This window comes from Pseudophryne corroboree, chromosome 2, assembly GCF_028390025.1.
Source record: "Pseudophryne corroboree isolate aPseCor3 chromosome 2, aPseCor3.hap2, whole genome shotgun sequence".
Taxonomy (NCBI): Eukaryota; Metazoa; Chordata; class Amphibia; order Anura; family Myobatrachidae; genus Pseudophryne; species Pseudophryne corroboree.
The window spans coordinates 616,601,239-616,621,288 of NC_086445.1; the positions used below are offsets into that span (position 1 = coordinate 616,601,239).

At 46.9% G+C, this 20,050-nt stretch overlaps 1 protein-coding gene across 2 annotated transcripts in view; it reads right to left on the bottom strand.

The window, feature by feature from the left end:
* Positions 1 to 20,050, bottom strand: part of IPO9 (importin 9) — a 202,156-nt gene that overhangs the window by 39,742 nt on the left and 142,364 nt on the right. For both annotated transcript variants that reach the window (XM_063954813.1, XM_063954812.1), the window contains exon 13: positions 5,999 to 6,138. In XM_063954813.1, coding sequence (XP_063810883.1) covers positions 5,999 to 6,138 — 140 coding nt within the window. The remainder of the gene's footprint in view (positions 1 to 5,998; positions 6,139 to 20,050) is intronic.

A 20,050-nucleotide genomic window follows, 5' to 3' on the forward strand; every position in this document is an offset into this window, starting at 1 on the left:
AACTCAAGGTCCTCCTCAGCCAGGGTATCAAATTTGTAGAATTTAGCAAACGTGTTTGCCCCTGACCAAGTAGCTGCTCGGCAAAGTTGTAAAGCCGAGACCCCTCGGGCAGCCGCCCAAGATGAGCCCACCTTCCTTGTGGAATGGGCTTTTACAGATTTAGGCTGTGGCAGGCCTGCCACAGAATGTGCAAGCTGAATTGTACTACAAATTCAACGAGCAATAGTCTGCTTAGAAGCAGGAGCACCCAGCTTGTTGGGTGCATACAGGATAAACAGCGAGTCAGATTTTCTGACTCCAGCCGTCCTGGAAACATATATTTTCAGGGCCCTGACTACATCCAGCAACTTGGAGTCCTCCAAGTCCCTAGTAGCCGCAGGTACCACAATAGGCTGGTTCAGGTGAAACGCTGAAACAACCTTAGGGAGAAATTGAGGACGAGTCCTCAATTCTGCCCTGTCCGTATGAAAAATTAGGTAAGGGCTTTTATAGGATAAAGCCGCCAATTCTGACACACGCCTGGCCGAAGCCAGGGCCAACAGCATTACCACTTTCCATGTGAGATATTGTAAGTCCACAGTGGTGAGTGGTTCAAACCAATGTGATTTTAGGAACCCCAAAACTACATTGAGATTCCAAGGTGCCACTGGAGGCACAAAAGGAGGCTGTATATGCAGTACCCCCTTGACAAACGTCTGAACTTCAGGAACTGAAGCTAGTTCTTTCTGGAAGAAAATCGACAGGGCCGAAATTTGAACCTTAATGGACCCTAATTTTAGGCCCATAGACAGTCCCGTTTGCAGGAAATGCAGGAAACGACCCAGTTGAAATTCCTCTGTAGGGGCCTGCCTGGCCTCGCACCACGCAACATATTTACGCCAAATACGGTGATAATGTTGTGCGGTTACATCCTTCCTGGCTTTGATCAGGGTAGGGATGACTTCATCCGGAATGCCTTTTTCCTTCAGGATCCGGCGTTCAACCGCCATGCCGTCAAACGCAGTCGCGGTAAGTCTTGGAACAGACAGGGTCCCTGCTGTAGCAGGTCCCTTCTTAGAGGTAGAGGCCACGGGTCCTCTGTGAGCATCTCTTGAAGTTCCGGGTACCAAGTCCTTCTTGGCCAATCCGGAGCCACGAGTATAGTTCTTACTCCTCTCCGTCTTATAATTCTCAGTACCTTGGGTATGAGAGGCAGAGGAGGGAACACATACACTGACTGGTACACCCATGGTGTTACCAGAGCGTCCACAGCTATTGCCTGAGGGTCCCTTGACCTGGCGCAATACCTGTCTAGTTTTTTGTTGAGGCGGGACGCCATCATGTCCACCTTTGGTTTTTCCCAACGGTTCACAATCATGTGGAAGACTTCTGGATGAAGTCCCAACTCTCCCGGGTGGAGGTCGTGCCTGCTGAGGAAGTCTGCTTCCCAGTTGTCCACTCCCGGAATGAACACTGCTGACAGTGCTATCACATGATTTTCCGCCCAGCGAAGAATCCTTGCAGCTTCTGCCATTGCCCTCCTGCTTCTTGTGCCGCCCTGTCTGTTTACGTGGGCGACTGCCGTGATGTTGTCTGACTGGATCAGCACCGGCTGACCTTGAAGCAGAGGTCTTGCTAGGCTTAGAGCATTGTAGATGGCCCTTAGCTCCAGGATATTTATGTGAAGTGATGTCTCCAGGCTTGACCACAAGCCCTGGAAATTTCTTCCCTGTGTGACTGCTCCCCAGCCTCTCAGGCTGGCATCCGTGGTCACCAGGACCCAGTCCTGAATGCCGAATCTGCGGCCCTCTAGAAGATGAGCACTCTGCAACCACCACAGGAGAGACACCCTTGTCTTTGGTGACAAGATTATCCGCTGATGCATCTGAAGATGCGACCCGGACCATTTGTCTAGCAGATCCCACTGGAAGGTTCTTGCGTGGAATCTGCCGAATGGGATTGCTTCGTAGGAAGCCACCATTTTTCCCAGGACCCTTGTGCATTGATGCACTGAGACTTGGCCTGGTTTTAGGAGATTTCTGACTAGCTCGGATAACTCCCTGGCTTTCTCCTCCGGGAGAAAAACCTTTTTCTGGACTGTGTCCAGAATCATCCCTAGGAATAGAAGGCGTGTCGTCGGGATCAGCTGCGATTTTGGAATATTGAGAATCCAACCGTGCTGCCGCAACACTATCTGAGATAGTGCTACCCCGACTTCCAACTGTTCCCTGGATCTTGCCCTTATCAGGAGATCGTCCAAGTAAGGGATAACTAAAACTCCCTTCCTTCGAAGGAGTATCATCATTTCGGCCATTACCTTGGTAAAGACCCGGGGTGCCGTGGACAAGCCAAACGGCAGCGTCTGAAACTGATAGTGACAATTCTGTACCACAAACCTGAGGTACCCTTGGTGAGAAGGGTAAATTGGGACATGTAGGTAAGCATCTTTGATGTCCAGAGACACCATATAATCCCCTTCTTCCAGGTTTGCAATCACTGCTCTGAGTGACTCCATCTTGAATTTGAACCTCTGTATGTAAGTGTTCAAGGATTTTAGATTTAAAATTGGTCTCACCGAGCCGTCCGGCTTCGGTACCACAAACAGTGTGGAATAATACCCCTTTCCCTGTTGCAGGAGGGGTACCTTGATTATCACCTGCTGGGAATACAGCTTGTGAATGGCTTGCAATACTGCCTCCCTGTCTGAGGGAGACGTCGGTAAAGCAGACTTTAGGAAACGGCGAGGGGGAGACGTCTCGAGTTCCAATTTGTACCCCTGAGATACCACCTGAAGGATCCAGGGGTCCACTTGCGAGTGGGCCCACTGCGCGCTGAACTTCTTGAGACGGGCCCCCACCGTGCCTGAGTCCGCTTGTAAAGCCCCAGCGTCATGCTGAGGACTTTGCGCAGGCGGGAGAGGGCTTCTGTTCCTGGGAACTGGCTGTGTGCTGCAGCCTTTTTCCTCTCCCTCTGCCACGGGGCAGAAATGAGGAGCCTTTTGCCCGCTTGCCCTTATGGGGCCGAAAGGACTGCGCTTGATAATACGGCGTCTTCTTATGTTGAGAGGCTACCTGGGGTAAAAATGTGGATTTTCCAGCAGTTGCCGTGGCTACCAGGTCTGATAGACCTACCCCAAATAACTCCTCCCCCTTATAAGGCAATACTTCCATGTGCCTTTTGGAATCCGCATCACCTGACCACTGCTGCGTCCATAACCCTCTTCTTGCAGAAATGGACAGCGCGCTAACTCTTGATGCCAGTCGGCAAATATCCCTCTGTGCATCACGCATATATAAAAATGCATCTTTTAAATGCTCTATAGTCAGTAATATACTGTCCCTATCTAGGGTATCAATATTTTCAGTCAGGGAATCCGACCACGCCACCCCAGCACTGCACATCCAGGCTGAGGCGATTGCCGGTCGCAGTATAACACCCGTGTGAGTGTATATACATTTTAGGATATTCTCCTGCTTTCTGTCGGCAGGTTCCTTTAGGGCGGCCGTATCAGGAGAGGGTAGTGCCACCTGTTTAGACAAGCGTGTGAGCGCTTTATCCACCCTAGGGGGTGTTTCCCAACGTGCCCTATCCTCTGGCGGAAAAGGGTATGATGCCAATAACCTTTTAGGAATTATCAGTTTTTTATCGGGGGAAACCCACGCCTCATCACACACTTCATTTAATTCCTCGGATACAGGAAAAACTACAGGCAGTTTTTTCTCACCAAACATAATACCCTTTTTAGTGGTACTTGTATTATCAGAAATATGCAAAACATTTTTCATTGCCTCAATCATGTAACGTGTGGCCCTACTGGAAGTTACATTTGTCTCATCATCGTCGACACTGGAGTCAGTATCCGTGTCTGTGTCTGCCATCTGAGGTAACGGGCGTTTTAGAGCCCCTGATGGCGTTTGAGACCCCTGGACAGGCACAAGCTGAGTAGCCGGCTGTCTCATATCGTCAACTGTCTTTCGTAAAGAGCTGACATTGTCACGCAATTCCTTCCATAAGCTCATCCACTCAGGTGTCGACTCCCTAGGGGGTGACAACTCTATTATAGGCAATTGCTCAGCCTCCATCTCATTTTCCTCCTCAAACATGTCGACACAATCGTACCGACACACCGCACACACACACACACAGGGAATGCTCTGATAGAGGACAGGACCCCACTAGCCCTTTGGGGAGACAGAGGGAGAGTATGCCAGCACACACCAGAGCGCTATATATAGACAGGAATACCACTATATAACGTGCTTTTCCCTTTATAGCTGCTGTTATTATCAAAACTGCGCCAAATTAGTGCCCCCCCTCTCTTTTTTACCCTTTTCTGTAGTGCAGGACTGCAGGGGAGAGTCAGGGAGACGTCCTTCCAGCGGAGCTGTGATGGAAAATGGCGCCCGTGTGCTGAGGAGATAGGCTCCGCCCCCTTCTCGGCGGCCTTTTCTCCCGCTTTTTGGTGAATTCTGGCAGGGGTTAAAATACATCCATATAGCCCTGGGGGTTATATGTGGTGTATTTTCGCCAGCCAAGGTGTTTTACATTGCTGCTCAGGGCGCCCCCCCCTAGCGCCCTGCACCCTCAGTGACCGGAGTGTGAAGTGTGCCTGAGGAGCAATGGCGCACAGCTGCAGTGCTGTGCGCTACCTTGTTGAAGACTGATGTCTTCTGCCGCCGATTTTTCCGGACCTCTTCTTGCTTCTGGCTCTGTAAGGGGGCCGGCGGCGCGGCTCTGGGACCGGACTCCGAGGCTGGGCCTGTGTTCGGTCCCTCTGGAGCTAATGGTGTCCAGTAGCCTAAGAAGCCCAAGCTGACTGCAAGCAGGTTCGCTTCTTCTCCCCTTAGTCCCTCGATGCAGTGAGCCTGTTGCCAGCAGGTCTCACTGAAAATAAAAAACCTAAAACTAAACTTTCACTAAGAAGCTCAGGAGAGCCCCTAGTGTGCACCCTTCTCGGCCGGGCACAAAAATCTAACTGAGGCTTGGAGGAGGGTCATAGGGGGAGGAGCCAGTGCACACCAGGTAGTCCTAAAGCTTTACTTTTGTGCCCAGTCTCCTGCGGAGCCGCTATTCCCCATGGTCCTTACGGAGTTCCCAGCATCCACTAGGACGTCAGAGAAAACAAACTGTGGGCGATTGTCAAGGTGGTAAGTTTTAGCTGCAATTTATAATAAAAAACGGCTTCCCTTTGATGACACGAGTATATTTTAGATTATATTAGTGTATATATATATATATATATATATATATATATATATATATATATTTGAAGTTAAATCAAATATATCTGTGTTGTCTCATTAATTATGCTATGATTCTTAATACTGTACTACGTTCCCTTTAAACAGTGTCTCATTTTAACACTTGTGCATCATTTGGTTAAGATGTTTACGGGACTAGTAGCAAGGCCTTTTGTGTAGATAACGAGTGCTCAATGATATTGTTCGAGACTTGGTGGCATCACAAGGAGCCTATTAGAGAACCTAATAGTTATGTATAGGAGATTCAAGATTAATGGACAAGTCTGCCATCTTGTGGATAATACCATTCTCTTTAATTAGCTAATCTGGCATTTCCCCTTTCTGTTCATTAACCAATGTATTTCCATGATTTAATCTATGTGTACGCCTTGTTTGTAAATAAGCTATGAATGATTGTATAATGTTTTTGGTATAAATGTGTAAAGCCAGTGTTCTTAAGACACAGGCTCATGGTGAATTCTGTCTTGGTCCACACTTCTTTGTGCAGAATATGGTATGTGGTTACTTCTTTTATAATAAATTCTATATGCTGAATATCATCACAACGGAGAACGCTCTATTATATGAGAGAGAGAGAGAGAGAGAGAGAGAGAGAGAGAGAGAGAGAGAGAGAGAGAGAGAGAGAGAGAGAGAGAGAGAGAGAGAGAGAGAGAGACACACACACCCCACAATACTACTTGGGGGAAAAAAAAACCACTAAACCAAAATATGGGTCTATTCTTATTAGTATATACTTCCATTTTTTTTTAGATACGCACCTGAAAGATTGAGGTCCGAAAGAATGACGCCGGTCAAGAAGCCAGGCATATCAAACTGAACCCTTCCACTCTGTACACCCTCTGTAAGCACAGACTTCACGGAGCCCAGGGCTAGCATGCAAGCCTCATGTATCTTCCACCTGTACATACAGCACATTACATGATACACCAACTGCAAACACTCCATGCACATATAAATTACACAAAGCTAAATCAGAACAATGCTTAATGCTGCTCTACGTTATTTCCTAATTCAATTTCAATACAAAATGTAAACAGCTTAAAGGCTCCACAGATAATACAAACAAAAAAAGGTCATCATGAAAAGTCTGTAGAGCTATTTGTCTGTGTTTAAAATAAAAATTTGCTCATTGGTTTGTATTACGTGAAGTGAATTTGAACGACCACAATGCATTCTTCGATTCATGCTGTATTAATTGGATATTGTTAAATTTCCCTTTGTAACTTGTATGTTTTGTATACAGTTGTGCTCATAAGTTTACATACCCTAGCAGAATTTGTGATTTTCTGGCCATTTGTCAGAGAATATGAATGATAACTCACAAACTTTTCTTTCACTCATGGATAGTGGTTGGGTGAAGCCTTTTATTGTCAAACAACTGTGTTTATTCTTTTTAAAATCATAATGACAACAGAAACTACCCAAATAACCCCGATCAAAAGTTGACATACCCTGGAGATTTTGGCCTGATAACATGCACACAAGTTGATACAAACGGGTTTGAATGGCTACTAAAGGTAACCATCCTCACCTGTGATCTGTTTGCTTGTAATCAGTGTGTGTATAAAAGGTCAGTGAGTTTCTGGACTCCTGAAAGACCCTTGCATCTTTCATCCAGTGCTGCACTGACGTGTCTGGATTCTGAGTAATGGGGAAAGCAAAAGAATTGTCAAAGGATCTGCGTGAAAAGGTAATTGAACTGTATAAAACAGGAAAGGGATATAAAAAGATATCCAAGCAATTGAGAATGGCAATCAGCAGTGTTCAAACTCTAATTAAGAAGTGGAAAATGAGGGATTCTGTGGAAACCAAATCACGGTCAGGTAGACCAACAAAAATTTCAGCCACAACTGCCAGGAAAATTGTTCGGGATGCAAAGAAAAATCCACAAATAACTTCAGCTGAAATACAGGACTCTCAGGGAAAAAAAAATAAGATTTTAAACCTACCGGTAAATCTTTTTCTCCTAGTCCGTAGAGGATGCTGGGGACTCCGTAAGGACCATGGGGTATAGACGGGCTCCGCAGGAGACGTGGGCACTATAAAGAACTTTAGAATGGGTGTGCACTGGCTCCTCCCTCTATGCCCCTCCTCCAGACCTCAGTTAGAGAAACTGTGCCCAGAGGAGACGGACAGTACGAGGAAAGGATTTTTGTTAATCTAAGGGCAAGATTCATACCAGCCCACACCATCCACACCGTATAACCTGGACTATACGCAACCAGTTAACAGTATGAACAAAACAGTATCAGCCAACGACTGATCTTAACTGTAACATAACCCTTATGTAAGCAATAACTATATACAAGTCATGCAGAAAAACGTCCGCACTGGGACGGGCGCCCAGCATCCTCTACGGACTAGGAGAAAAAGATTTACCGGTAGGTTTAAAATCTTATTTTCTCTTACGTCCTAGAGGATGCTGGGGACTCCGTAAGGACCATGGGGTTTATACCAAAGCTCCAAACCAGGAGGGAGAGTGCGGATGACTCTGCATCACCGATTGAAAAAACATGAGGTCCTCCTCAGCCAGGGTATCTAACTTGTAGAATTTTGCAAAAGTGTTTGAACCCGACCAAGTAGCTGCTCGGCAAAGCTGTAAGGCCGAGACGCCTCGGGCAGCCGCCCAAAAAGAGCCTACCTTCCTAGTGGAATGGGCCTTTACTGAATTTGGTAACGGCAATCCAGCCGTAGAATGAGCCTGCTGAATCGTGTTACAGATCCAGCGAGCAATAGTCTACTTAGAAGCAGGAGTGCCAACCTTGTTGGATGCATACAGGACAAACAGTGCCTCTGTTATCCTAACCCGAGCCGTCCTGGCTATGTAAATTTTTAAGGCCCTGACTACATCAAGGGATTTGGAATCCTCCAAGTCTCCCGTAGCCACCGGCACTACAATAGGTTGGTTCATATGAAAAGATGACACCACCTTAGGGAAAAATTGAGGACGAGTCCTCAACTCTGCTCTATCCTCATGGAAAATGAGACAGGGGCTCTTATGAGATAAGGCCGCCAATTCGGACACCCGCCCTGCAGATGCAAAGGCCAACAACATGACAACTTTCCAAGTGAGAAACTTTAATTCAACTGTTTGAAGAGGTTCAAACCAGTGAGATTTTAGGAACTGTAATACCCCGTTAAGGTCCCATGGTGCCACTGGGGGCACCAAAGGAGGCTGGATGTGTAGCACTCCCTTTACAAAAGTTTGGACTTCTGGGAGAGAAGCCAATTCCCTCTAGAAGAATATAGATAGGGCCAAAATCTGTACCTTAATGGAGCCTAGCTTTAGGCCCATATCGACTCCTGTCTGTAGAAAGTGGAGAAAACGGCCCAAGTGGAAATCTTCCATAGGAGCATTCTTGGCTTCACACCAAGCTACATACTTCCTCCAGACACGGTGATAATGTTTCGCCGTCACTTCCTTCCTAGCCTTTATCAGAGTAGGGAAGACTTCTTCCGGAATACCCTTCCCCGCTAGGATTTGGTGTTCAACCGCCATGCCGTCAAACGTAACCGCGGTAAGTCTTGGAACACACAGGGTCCCTGCTGCAACAGGTCCTCCCTGAGAGGAAGAGGCCACGGATCTTCTGTGAGCATCTCCTGAAGATCTGAATACCAGGCCCTTCGAGGCCAATCTGGAACAATGAGTATTGTCCGTACTCTTTTCCGTCTTCGGATTCTCAATATTTTTGAGATGAGAGGAAGAGGAGGGAACACATAGACCGACTGAAACACCCATGGTGCCACCAGGGCGTCCACCGCTACTGCCTGAGGGTCCCTTGGCCTGGCACAATACCTCCGAAGCTTCTTGTTGAGGCGTGATGCCATCATATCTATTTGAGGAAGTCCCAAAAGACTTGTTATTTCTGCAATTGAATTAATTGCGACTTTGGCAGATTTAGAATCCAACCGTGCTGTTGTAGCACTCTCAGGGAGAGCGACACGCTTTTCAGCAATTGATCTCTAGATCTCGCTTTTATCAGGAGATCGTCCAAGTACGGGATAATTGTGACTCCCTGCCTGCGCAGGAGCACCATCATCACCTTCGTGAAAATCCTCGGGGCCGTGGAAAGCCCAAACGGCAACGTCTGAAACTGGTAATGACAGTCCTGTACAGCGAATCTAAGGTACTTCTGATGAGGAGGATATATGGGGACATGAAGATATGTATCCTTTATGTCCAGTGACACCATAAAATCCCCCCCTTCCAGACTGGAGATCACTGCCCGGAGCGATTCCATCTTGGATTTGAACCTTTTCAAGTACAGGTTTAGGGAGTTCAGATTTAAAATGGGTCTGACCGAGCCATCCGGCTTCGGGACCACGAACAGAGTTGAATAGTACCCTTTTCCTTGTTGGATTAGGGGAACCGTGACAATCACTTGCTGTTGACACAGCTTTTGAATTGCAGCTAACACTACTGCCCTCTCTGGGGGAGAAGCTGGCAAGGCCGATTTGAAAATTCTAGTTTGTAGCCCTGGGATACAATTTCCATCTCCCAACGTTCCACGTCTGACAGAACGCAGACCTGGCTGAAGAGTCGAAGACGTGCCCCTACAGGTGCAGACTCCCTCAGTGGAGCCCCAGCGTCATGCGGTAGATTTAGTAGAAGCCGGGGAGGACTTCTGTTCCTGGGAGCTAGCCGAAGCAGGCGTTTTTTCCCCTCTACCCTTACCTCTGGCAAGGAAGGATGAGCCCCGACCTCTTCTGAACTTATGCGACCGAAAGGACTGCATCTGATATTGTGGAGTTTTCTTTTGCTGTGGGGGAACAAAAGGCAAAAAAGTAGATTTACCCGCGGGTAGCTGTGGAAACCAGGTCCGCGAGACCTTCCCCAAATAAAACTTCACCTTTGTAAGGTAAAACCTCCATATGCTTTTTGAGTCGGCATCCCCCGTCCATTGGCGGGTCCACAGGGCTCGCCTAGCAGAAATCGCCACGGCGTTGGCTCTTGAACCTAGCAGCCCAACGTCTCTGAGCGTCTCTCATATATAAGAATGCGTCTTTAATGTGACCTAAGGTCAATAAAATGGTATCCCTTATCTAGGGTCTCAATGTCAGCGGACAAGGTATCTGTCCAAGCTGCAACCGCGCTACATACCCATGCCGATGCTATTGCCGGTCTGAGTAAAGCCCCCGTATGTGTATAAATAGATTTTAAGGTAGTCTCCTGTCTGCGATCAGCAGGATCCTTGAGGGCTGCTGTGTCGGGAGACGGTAGCGCCACCTTCTTGGACAAGCGCGTTAAAGCCTTGTCCACCCTGGGCGAGGATTCCCACCGTACCCTGTCCTGTGCAGGGAAAGGATACGCCATAAGAATCCTCTTGGGAATCTGCAGTTTTTAGTCTGGAGTTTCCCAAGCTTTTTCAAATAACTCGTTCAGCTCATGAGATGGGGGAAAGGTTACCTCAGGTTTCTTTTACTTATACATGCGCACCCTCGTGTCAGGGACAGAGGGGTCATCTGTGATATGCAAATATTGCCATAATCATATAATGAATACTTTTGGCCACCCTTGGGTGTTACATCGCATCATCGTAGTCGACACTGGAGTCAGAATTCGTGTCGGTATCTGTGTCTGCTATTTGGGATAGAGAACGTTTGAGACCCTGAAGGGCCCTGTGACACATTTAAAGCCATGAATTGACTCCCTGTTTTTTCCCTGGACTCTGCTTTGTCCAACCTCTTATGCAATAAGATCACATTTGCATTTAAAACATTCCACATGTCCAACCAATCAGGTGTAGGCGTTGCCGACGGAGACACCACAATCATCTGCTCCACCTCCTCCTTAGATGAGCCTTCCGCTTCAGACATGCCGACACACTCGTACCGACACCCCCCCACACACACAGGGATATTTATCTGGAGATAGTCCCCCAATAAGGCCCTTAGGAGAGACAGAGAGAGAGTATGCCAGCACACACCCAGCGACACTGGAAAACAAATTCCCAGAATATATAGCGCTTTTTTATATAATTATGTACAATACACTCACTGCACCTCCCAAGTGCCCCCCCCCCCGCCCCCTCTTTTTAGCCCTGTGTCACAGTGTTCAGCAGGGGAGAGTCCGGGGAGCCAGCATCTCTGCAGTGCTCTGTGGAGAAAATGGCGCTGGTTAGTGCTGTGGGACCAAGCTCCGCCCCCTTCAGCGGCAGGCTTCGGTCCCGCTCAATTTTATAATACTGGCGGGGGATTTATATAACTATTGCCTCCGCAGCCTATAATACTCCTATGCCAGCCTTAGAGGTTTATATTCCTGCCCAGGGCGCCCCCCCTGCACCCATCCGTGCCTGCTAGTGTGTGTTGTGTGGGAGCTTACCTCCGGGAAGATCTGAAGTCTTCTGCCGCCTTGAAGTCTTCTTTTCTTCTTATACTCACCCGGCTTCTATCTTCCGGCTCTGCGAGGACGACGGCGGCGCGGCTCTGGGACGAACAGCAAGGGGAGACCTGCGTTTCGACTCCCTCTGGAGCTGATGGTGTCCAGTAGCCTAAGAAGCAGAGCCTATCACTTAAGTAGGTCTGCTTCTCTCTCCTCAGGCCCACGATGCAGGGAGCTTGTTGCCAGCAGTGCTACCTGAAAATAAAAAACCTAACAAAATTATTTTTTCAGAGAAACTCAGGAGAGCTCCCTGTAATGCACCCAGTCTCCTCTGGGCACAGGATCTAACTGAGGTCTGGAGGAGGGGCATAGAGGGAGGAGCCAGTGCACACCCATTCTAAAGTTCTTTATAGTGCCCATGTCTCCTGTGGAGCCTATCTATACCCCATGGTCCTTACGGAGTCCCCAGCATCCTCTAGGACGTAAGAGAAAAAGTGGTGTGGTTGTTTCAAGATGCACAATAAGGAGGCATTTGAAGAAAAATGGGCTGCATGGTCGAGTCGCCAGAAGAAAGCCATTACTACGCAAATGCCACAAAGCACCCCGCTTACAATACTCCAAACAGCACAGAGACAAGCCTCAAAACTTTTGGAACAAAGTCATTTGGAGTAATGAGACCAAAATTGAACTTTTTGGCCACAACCATAAACGTTACATTTGGAGAGGAGTCAACAAGGCCTATGATGAAAGGTACACCATTCCTACTGTGAAACACGGAGGTGGATCGCTGATGTTTTGGGGATGTGTGAGCTACAAAGGCACTGGAAACATGGGCAAAATTGATGGCAAGATAAATGCAGCATGTTATCAGAAAATACTGGAGGAAAATTTGCACTCATCAGCCCAGAAGCTGCGCATGGGACGTACTTGGACGTTCCAACATGACAATGATACAAAACACAAGGCCAAGTCGACCTGTCATTGGTTACAGCAGAATTAAGTAAAGGTTCTGGAGTGGCCATCTCAGTCTCCTGACCTCAATATCATTGAGCCACTCTGGGGAGATCTCAAACGTGCAGTTCATGCAAGACAGCCCAAGAATTGACAGGAACTGGAGGCTTTTTGCCAAGGAGAATGGGCAGCTTTACCATCTGAGAAAATAAATGGCCTCATCCACAACTACCACAAAAGACTTCAAGCTGTCATTGATGTTAAAGGGGGCAATACACGGTATTAAGAACTGGGGTATGTAAACTTTTGATCAGGGTCATTTGGGTAGTTTCTGTTGTCATTATGATTTAAAAAGTTGTTGGACAATAAATGGCTTCACCCAACCACTAACCATGAGTGAAAGAAAAGTTTGTGAATTATCATTCATATTATCTGACAAATGGCCAGAAAATCACAAATTCTGCTAGGGTATGTAAACTTATGAGCACAACTGTACATGTGCAGTTCTCTAATAAAATAATATTCTAAAAAATAAAAATCTGTCCATTATTTCTACTTAACATACTCCTGTTGGCCGATGTGTACGTATTCGGGAATAAGCTAAAAGTTAGAGCCTTATTCACAGTTCTATGGAGGCAGTGTTCTTTCAGATCACATTACCCTCTGACAGTTCTTCACATCAGGCATTATTCTCTAGCGGTACTGTAACTGACACTATTGTATACTGTCTGAAACATATTTGGTTGCCAGACTTGGTATATGTAACAGGCACTTAGTGTGACAAGTACAGTTTTCTAGGACCATTGGATATTTTCTACTTCTGATGAGTTGAGGATGTTTTATGAGGGGTTAAGGGGCCTACACACTAGCAGATTTCTGCATAAAAAATAAATAATGAAAGGTCGTTATAGTTCATTTTTAGCTTGAAATCAATCAGTGTGTATGGGGGTCAGATTGATGAATGATGCGCACTCCCGCACGTCGCTTAGCGTTCATCAATATTGAGCTGACATGCAGCTCAACTCGTCAATGTCGGGCTGAGCTGCATGTTAGGGAATGGCGGCGATGACGACGTCACTGAACGTTGTTGTTGAATGATAACGTTCAGTGTTTACGCACTATATCACTGAACGCTATATCGTTCAACTATATAGTTGTTAATCGCCGCCGTACCGCCGTTGTGTAGTGTGAACCCGCCTTTAGGTACTAGACCTCTTAGGACTTCACACTGATGAATTTCATTAGTATCTAGCACTGGCATTTACTGCAGTTTTTCTATCTTCAGGTGCCAGGTATACATAAAACCTCCTGTATATTGTCAATCAACTTCCAAGCATCACAAACCCAGGACATCTGTGTTACTGTTTGACTGGTGTACCACCCCAAAATAGTGCAATCTGTCCTGTGTATACTAAAAGGTCTATTTTTTTTTCCTTTTGTTACAATGAGTGGCAAATAACACATTGTAATATATCAGAAATGTATTAAAACTAAGATCATGGGGGAAGCACTTGTACAGAGCAAATTGAAATATTTAACAGCTACATAGAAAGTGTATATACAATGTAAAATAGTCAGGGTAAAGGCGCTTCTCTACACACAGTTAGATCCATATAAATATTTGAACACTGACAATTCTGAATATTGGCTCTGTACATCACCACATTGGATTTGAACTTAAACAACGGACATGCAATTGAAGTGCAGACTATGGGGTATATTCAATTTGCGGTCGAATTGCCGAAAACATCGAAAAACTGGTCATTTTCGACACAAAAAACCTGTCGAATTTGATTCGACAAAAAAACCTGCCGTTTAATTTTCGACTTTTTGCAATTCGACATTATTTCAATTCGACATGTCTGCATTGTTAAAAATGCGGCTTTTCGACAAAAGTATATTCAATTGAAGAATGTCGATTCGACAACAGTACTTTGACAGTCATTTCGTCAATTTCATTCCGCCTCATTTTTCTGTCGTGATCTAATATTTTATTTTTTTTAACATGTATTTTTTGGTGCTTTTTTTTATTGCTAATAGCATATCTATTTATATTTGAAGGGATTATCTACTTGGTTTGTCTATTTAGGAGCCACAAGTATTATTTAATCGATTTTTTTAAAGAATATTTTTTTTTTTTTTTTTACTAACTACAATAATATGGAGAGATCAGTGCATGTTTTTCAGTTGGAAGGGGTGTGAAATGGTTAAAAATCGTGAAAAAAAGATTTTAAGCCTACCGGTAAATCTTTTTCTCCTAGTCCGTAGAGGATGCTGGGGACTCCGTAAGGACCATGGGGTATAGACGGGCTCCTAAAAGAACTTTCTAGTATGGTGTGCACTGGCTCCTCCCTCTATGCCCCTCCTCCAGACCTCAGTTAGAGAACAGTGCCCAGAGGAGATGGACAATACGAGGAAAGGATTTTGTCAATCTAAGGGCAAGATTCATGCCAGCCCACACCAATCATACCATATAACCTGGAATACACCTAACCAGTTAACAGTATGAACAAACAGTATCGGCCCAAGACCGCTTCTAACTGTAACATAACCCTTATGTAAGCAATAACTATATACAAGTCTTACAGATTTTCCGCACTGGGACGGGCCCCCAGCATTCTCTACGGACTAGGAGAAAAAGATTTACCGGTAGGTTTAAAATCTTATTTTCTCTTACATCCTAGAGTATGCTGGGGACTCCGTAAAGACCATGGGGTTTATACCAAAGCTCCCAATCGGGCGGGAGAGTGCGGATGACTCTGCAGTACCGACTGAGCAAATGCTAGGTCCTCCTCAGCCAGGGTATCAAACTTGTAGAATTTAGCAAAAGTGTTTGACCCCGACCAAGTTGCTGCTCGGCAAAGCTGTAATGCCGAAACGCCCCGGGCAGCCGCCCAAGAAGAGCCCACCTTCCTAGTGGAATGGGCCTTTACTGAATGCGGTAACGGCAATCCAGCCGTAACATAAGCCTGCTGAATCGTGTTACAGATCCAGCGAGCAATAGTCTGCTTCGAAGCAGGCGCGCCAATCTTGTTGGCAGCATACAGGACAAACAATGCATCTGTTTTCCTAATCCTAGCCGTCCTGGCTACATACATTTTTAAGGCCCTGACTACATCCAGGGACATGGAATCCTCCAAGTCACTCGTAGCCACAGGCACCACTATAGGTTGGTTCATATGAAATGAAGACACCACCTTGGGTAAAAATTGAGGAAGAGTCCTCAATTCCGCTCTATCCACATGAAAAATCTTGTAAGGGCTCTTGTAAGACAAGGCCGACAATTCTGACACACGCCTTGCAGATGCCAAGGCTAACAACATGACCACCTTCCAGGTGAGAAATTTTAACTCCACCGTTTTAAGGGGTTCAAACCAGTGTGATTTAAGGAACTGCAACACCACGTTCAGGTCCCATGGTGCCACTGGGGGCACAAAAGGAGGCTGGATGTGCAGTACTCCTTTTACAAAAGTCTGGACTTCTGGAAGAAAAGCCAATTCCTTCTGAAAGAATATTGACAAAGCCGAAATCTGTACTTTAACAGAGCCTAACTTTAGGCCCATATCCACTCCTGTCTGTAGGAAGTGGAGAAAACGACCCAGATGGAAATTTTCCGTAAAAGCATTCTTGGTTTCACACCAAGAGACATACTTCCGCCAGATACGGTGATAATGTTTTGACGTCACCTCCTTCCTAGCCTTTATTAGAGTAAGTATGACCTCCTCAGGTATACCCTTCTCCGCTAGGATCCGGCGTTCAACCGCCATGCCATCAAACGTAACCACGGTAAGTCTTGGAACAGACAGGGCCCCTGCTGTAACAGGTCCTCTCTTAGAGGAAGAGGCCAAGGATCTTCTGTGAGCATCTCCTGAAGATCTGAGTACCAGGCCCTTCGAGGCCAGTCTGGAACAATGAGTACTGTCTGTACTCTTTTTCATCTTATGATCCTCAACACTTTTGTGATGAGAGGAAGCGGAGGAAACACATAGACCGACTGGAACACCCATGGCGTTACCAGAGCGTCTACTGCTATTGCCTGAGGGTCCTGTGACCTGGCACAATACCTCCAAAGCTTCTTGTTGAGGCGTGACGCCATCATGTCTATTTGAGGAACTCCCCAGAGACCCGTTATCTCTGCAAAGACTTCTTGATGTAGTCCCCACTCTCCTGGAATCCTGGTGGCTTCCGCCATCGCGACACTGCTTCTTGTCCCACCTTGGCGGTTCACATGAGCTACTGCTGTGACATTGTCTGATTGAATCAGAACCGGTAGGTTGCGAAGAAGATTCTCCGCTTGTCGAAGGCCGTTGTATATGGCCCTTAGCTCCAACACGTTGATGTGTAGACAGGACTCCTGGTCTGACCATAGTCCCTGAAAATTTCTTCCTTGGGTGACTGCTCCCCATCCACGGAGGCTCGCGTCCGTGGTTACCAGGATCCAGTCCTGAATGCCGAACCTGCGACCCTCTAGAAGGTGAGCACTTTGTAGCCACCATAGAAGAGACACCCTGGCCCTGGGGGACAGTGTTATTTTTTGATGTAATTGTAGATGGGACCAGGACCATTTGTCCAGAAGATCCCATTGAAACGTCCTTGCATGGAACCTGCCGAAGGGAATGGCCTCGTAAGTTGCCACCATTTTCCCCAGAACCCGAGTGCATTGATGAGCTGACACTCTTTTCGGCTTTAGTAGTTCTCGGACCATGTTCTGGAAGTCCTGGACTTTTTCCAACGGGAGGAAAACTTTTTGTTCCGTGTCCAGTATCATGCTTAGGAACGGTAGTCGAGTTGTCGGAACCAACTGTGACTTTGGTAGATTGAGAATCCACCCATGTTGTTGAAGCACTCTCTGAGAAAGTGACACGTTCTCCAGTAAATGCTCTCTTGATCTCGCTTTTATCAGGAGATCGTCCAAGTATGGGATAATTGTGACTCCTCGCTTGCGCAGGATCACCATCATTTCCGCCATTATCTTGGTCAAAATCCTCGGGGCCGTGGACAGCCCAAACGGCAACGTCTGAAACTGATAATGACAATCCTGTACCGCGAATCTCAGGTACTCCTGATGAGAGGGATATATGGGGACATGAAGGTAAGCATCCTTTATGTCCAGTGACACCATAAAATCCCCCCCTTCCAGGCAGGCTATCACCGCTCGGAGCGATTCCATTTTGAATTTGAATCTTTTCAGGTACAGGTTCAGGGATTTTATGTTTAAAATGGGCCTTACCGAACCATCCGGCTTCGGAACCACAAATAGGGTTGAATAATACCCTTTTCCCTGTTGGCTCAGGGGAACCCTGATAATCACTCGCTGTTGACACAGCATTTGAATTGCAGCTAGCACTACTTTCCGCTCTGGGGTAGAAGCTGGTAAGGCCGACTTGAAAAATCGGCGTGGGGGCACCTCTTCGAATTCCAGCTTGTAGCCCTGGGAGACTATTTCTATCACCCAAGGGTCCACGTCTGACTGAACCCAGACTTGGCTGAATAGTCGAAGGCATGCCCCCACCTGTGCGGACTCCCGCAGGGGAGCCCCAGCGTCATGTGGTAAACTTAGCGGAAGCCGGGGAGGACTTCTGCTCTTGGGAACCAGCCGCAGCAGGTGTCCTCTTGCCTCTACCCTTACCTCTGGCGAGGAAAGAGGAGCCCCGACCTCTTCTGGATCTATGCGACCGAAAGGACTGCATCTGATATTGAGGGGGTTTCTTTTGCTGTTGGGGAACAAAAGGTAAAAAGGTTGACTTACCCGCGGTAGCTGTACAGATCAGGTCCGCGAGGCCGTCCCCAAACAATACGTCACCTTTGTAAGGTAAAACCTCCAAATGCCTTTTTGAGTCTGCATCCCCCGTCCATTGGCGGATCCATAAGGCTCTTCTTGCCGAAATAGCCATAGCATTGGCTCTTGAACCCAGTAAACCAATGTCTCTTTGAGCGTCCCTCATATATAAGACTGCGTCCTTAATATGAGCTAATGTTAACAAAATTGTATCCCTATCTAGGGCATCAAGGTCAGCTGACAGAGTATCCGTCCAAGCTGCTACTGCACTACATACCCATGCCGACGCAATTGCCGGTCTAAGCAAAGTACCAGTATGAGTGTAAATAAACTTTAGTGTAGTCTCTTGCCTGCGGTCCGCAGGATCCTTGAGGGCCGCTGTGTCAGGGGACGGTAGCGCCACCTTCTTGGAAAGGCGCGTTAAGGCTTTGTCCACTGTGGGAGAGGATTCCCAACGTACCCTGTCCTGTGTAGGGAAAGGGTACGCCATAATAACCCTTTTGGGAATCTGCAGTTTCTTATCTGGAGTTTCCCATGCTTTTTCACATAACTCATTCATTTCATGGGAAGGAGGAAAGTTTATAACTTGTTTCTTTCCCTTAAACATGTTTATCCTCGTGTCGGGCACAGAGGGCTCATCAGTGATATGTAACACATCTTTTATTGCAATAATCATGCACTGAATATTTTTTGTCACCCTGGGGTGCAATCTTGCTTCATCATAGTCGACAATGGAATCAGAGTCCGTGTCGGTATCTGTGTCCCTTATTTGTGAGAAGGGACGTTTCTGAGCTCCCGACGGGTCCTGTGAGTCGGTATAATCCGTAGATTGATTACCTGCCGACGCACTGGACTCTGCTTTGTCCAGTCTTTTATGCAGTGAAGCTACATTAGCATTTAACATATGCCACATATCCATCCAATCCTGAGTCGGCACCACCGACTGAGACACACCACTCATCTGTTCCACCTCCTCTTTGGATAAGCCTTCCGTTTCAGACATGCCGACACACGTACCGACACCCCACACACACTGGGATATAACTATAAGAGGACAATTCCCCAAAGCAGGCCTTTTGGAAAGACAGAGAGAGAGTATGCCAGCACACACCAGCGCCAACTGACCCAGGGAGAAAAAAACAACAACAACAACCCAGATAGCGCTTTTATATATATATATAAATGTATATAGATTTCCCCACTCACTGCGCCTTAATTATTGTGCCCCCCCTCTTTTTTTCAGCCCTCTGATGCTCTGCAGGGGAGAGTCCGGGGATCCAGCGTTCTCTGCAGCCTCGGTGGAAAAAATGGCGCTTGTTAGTGCTGAGGTATCAAGCTCTGCCCACTCACGCGGCAGGCTTCGGTCCTGCTCGTGAATTTGAAAAAAAAAAATGGTGGGAATCCGTAGTTTACGGCCTCCGCAGCCTAACTACATACTTTTTTGCCTAAAACGAGGTTTATTGCTGCCCAGGGCGCCCCCCCTGCGCTCTGCACCCATCAGTTCCATGTGTGTGTGTAAGTGTGGGAGCAATGGTGCGCAGCTTCCTGCTGCGCGCTTACCTCATGAAGATCTGAAGTCTTCTGCCGCCTGATGTCTTCTTATGTCCGACATACTCACCCGGCTTCTTTTTTCCGGCATCTGTGAGGAGGATGGCGGCGCGGCTCCAGGACGAACCCCAGGGTGAGACCTGTGTTCCGACTCCCTCTGGAGCTAATGGTGTCCAGTAGCCTAAGAAGCAGAGCCCTTAACTCTTAAGT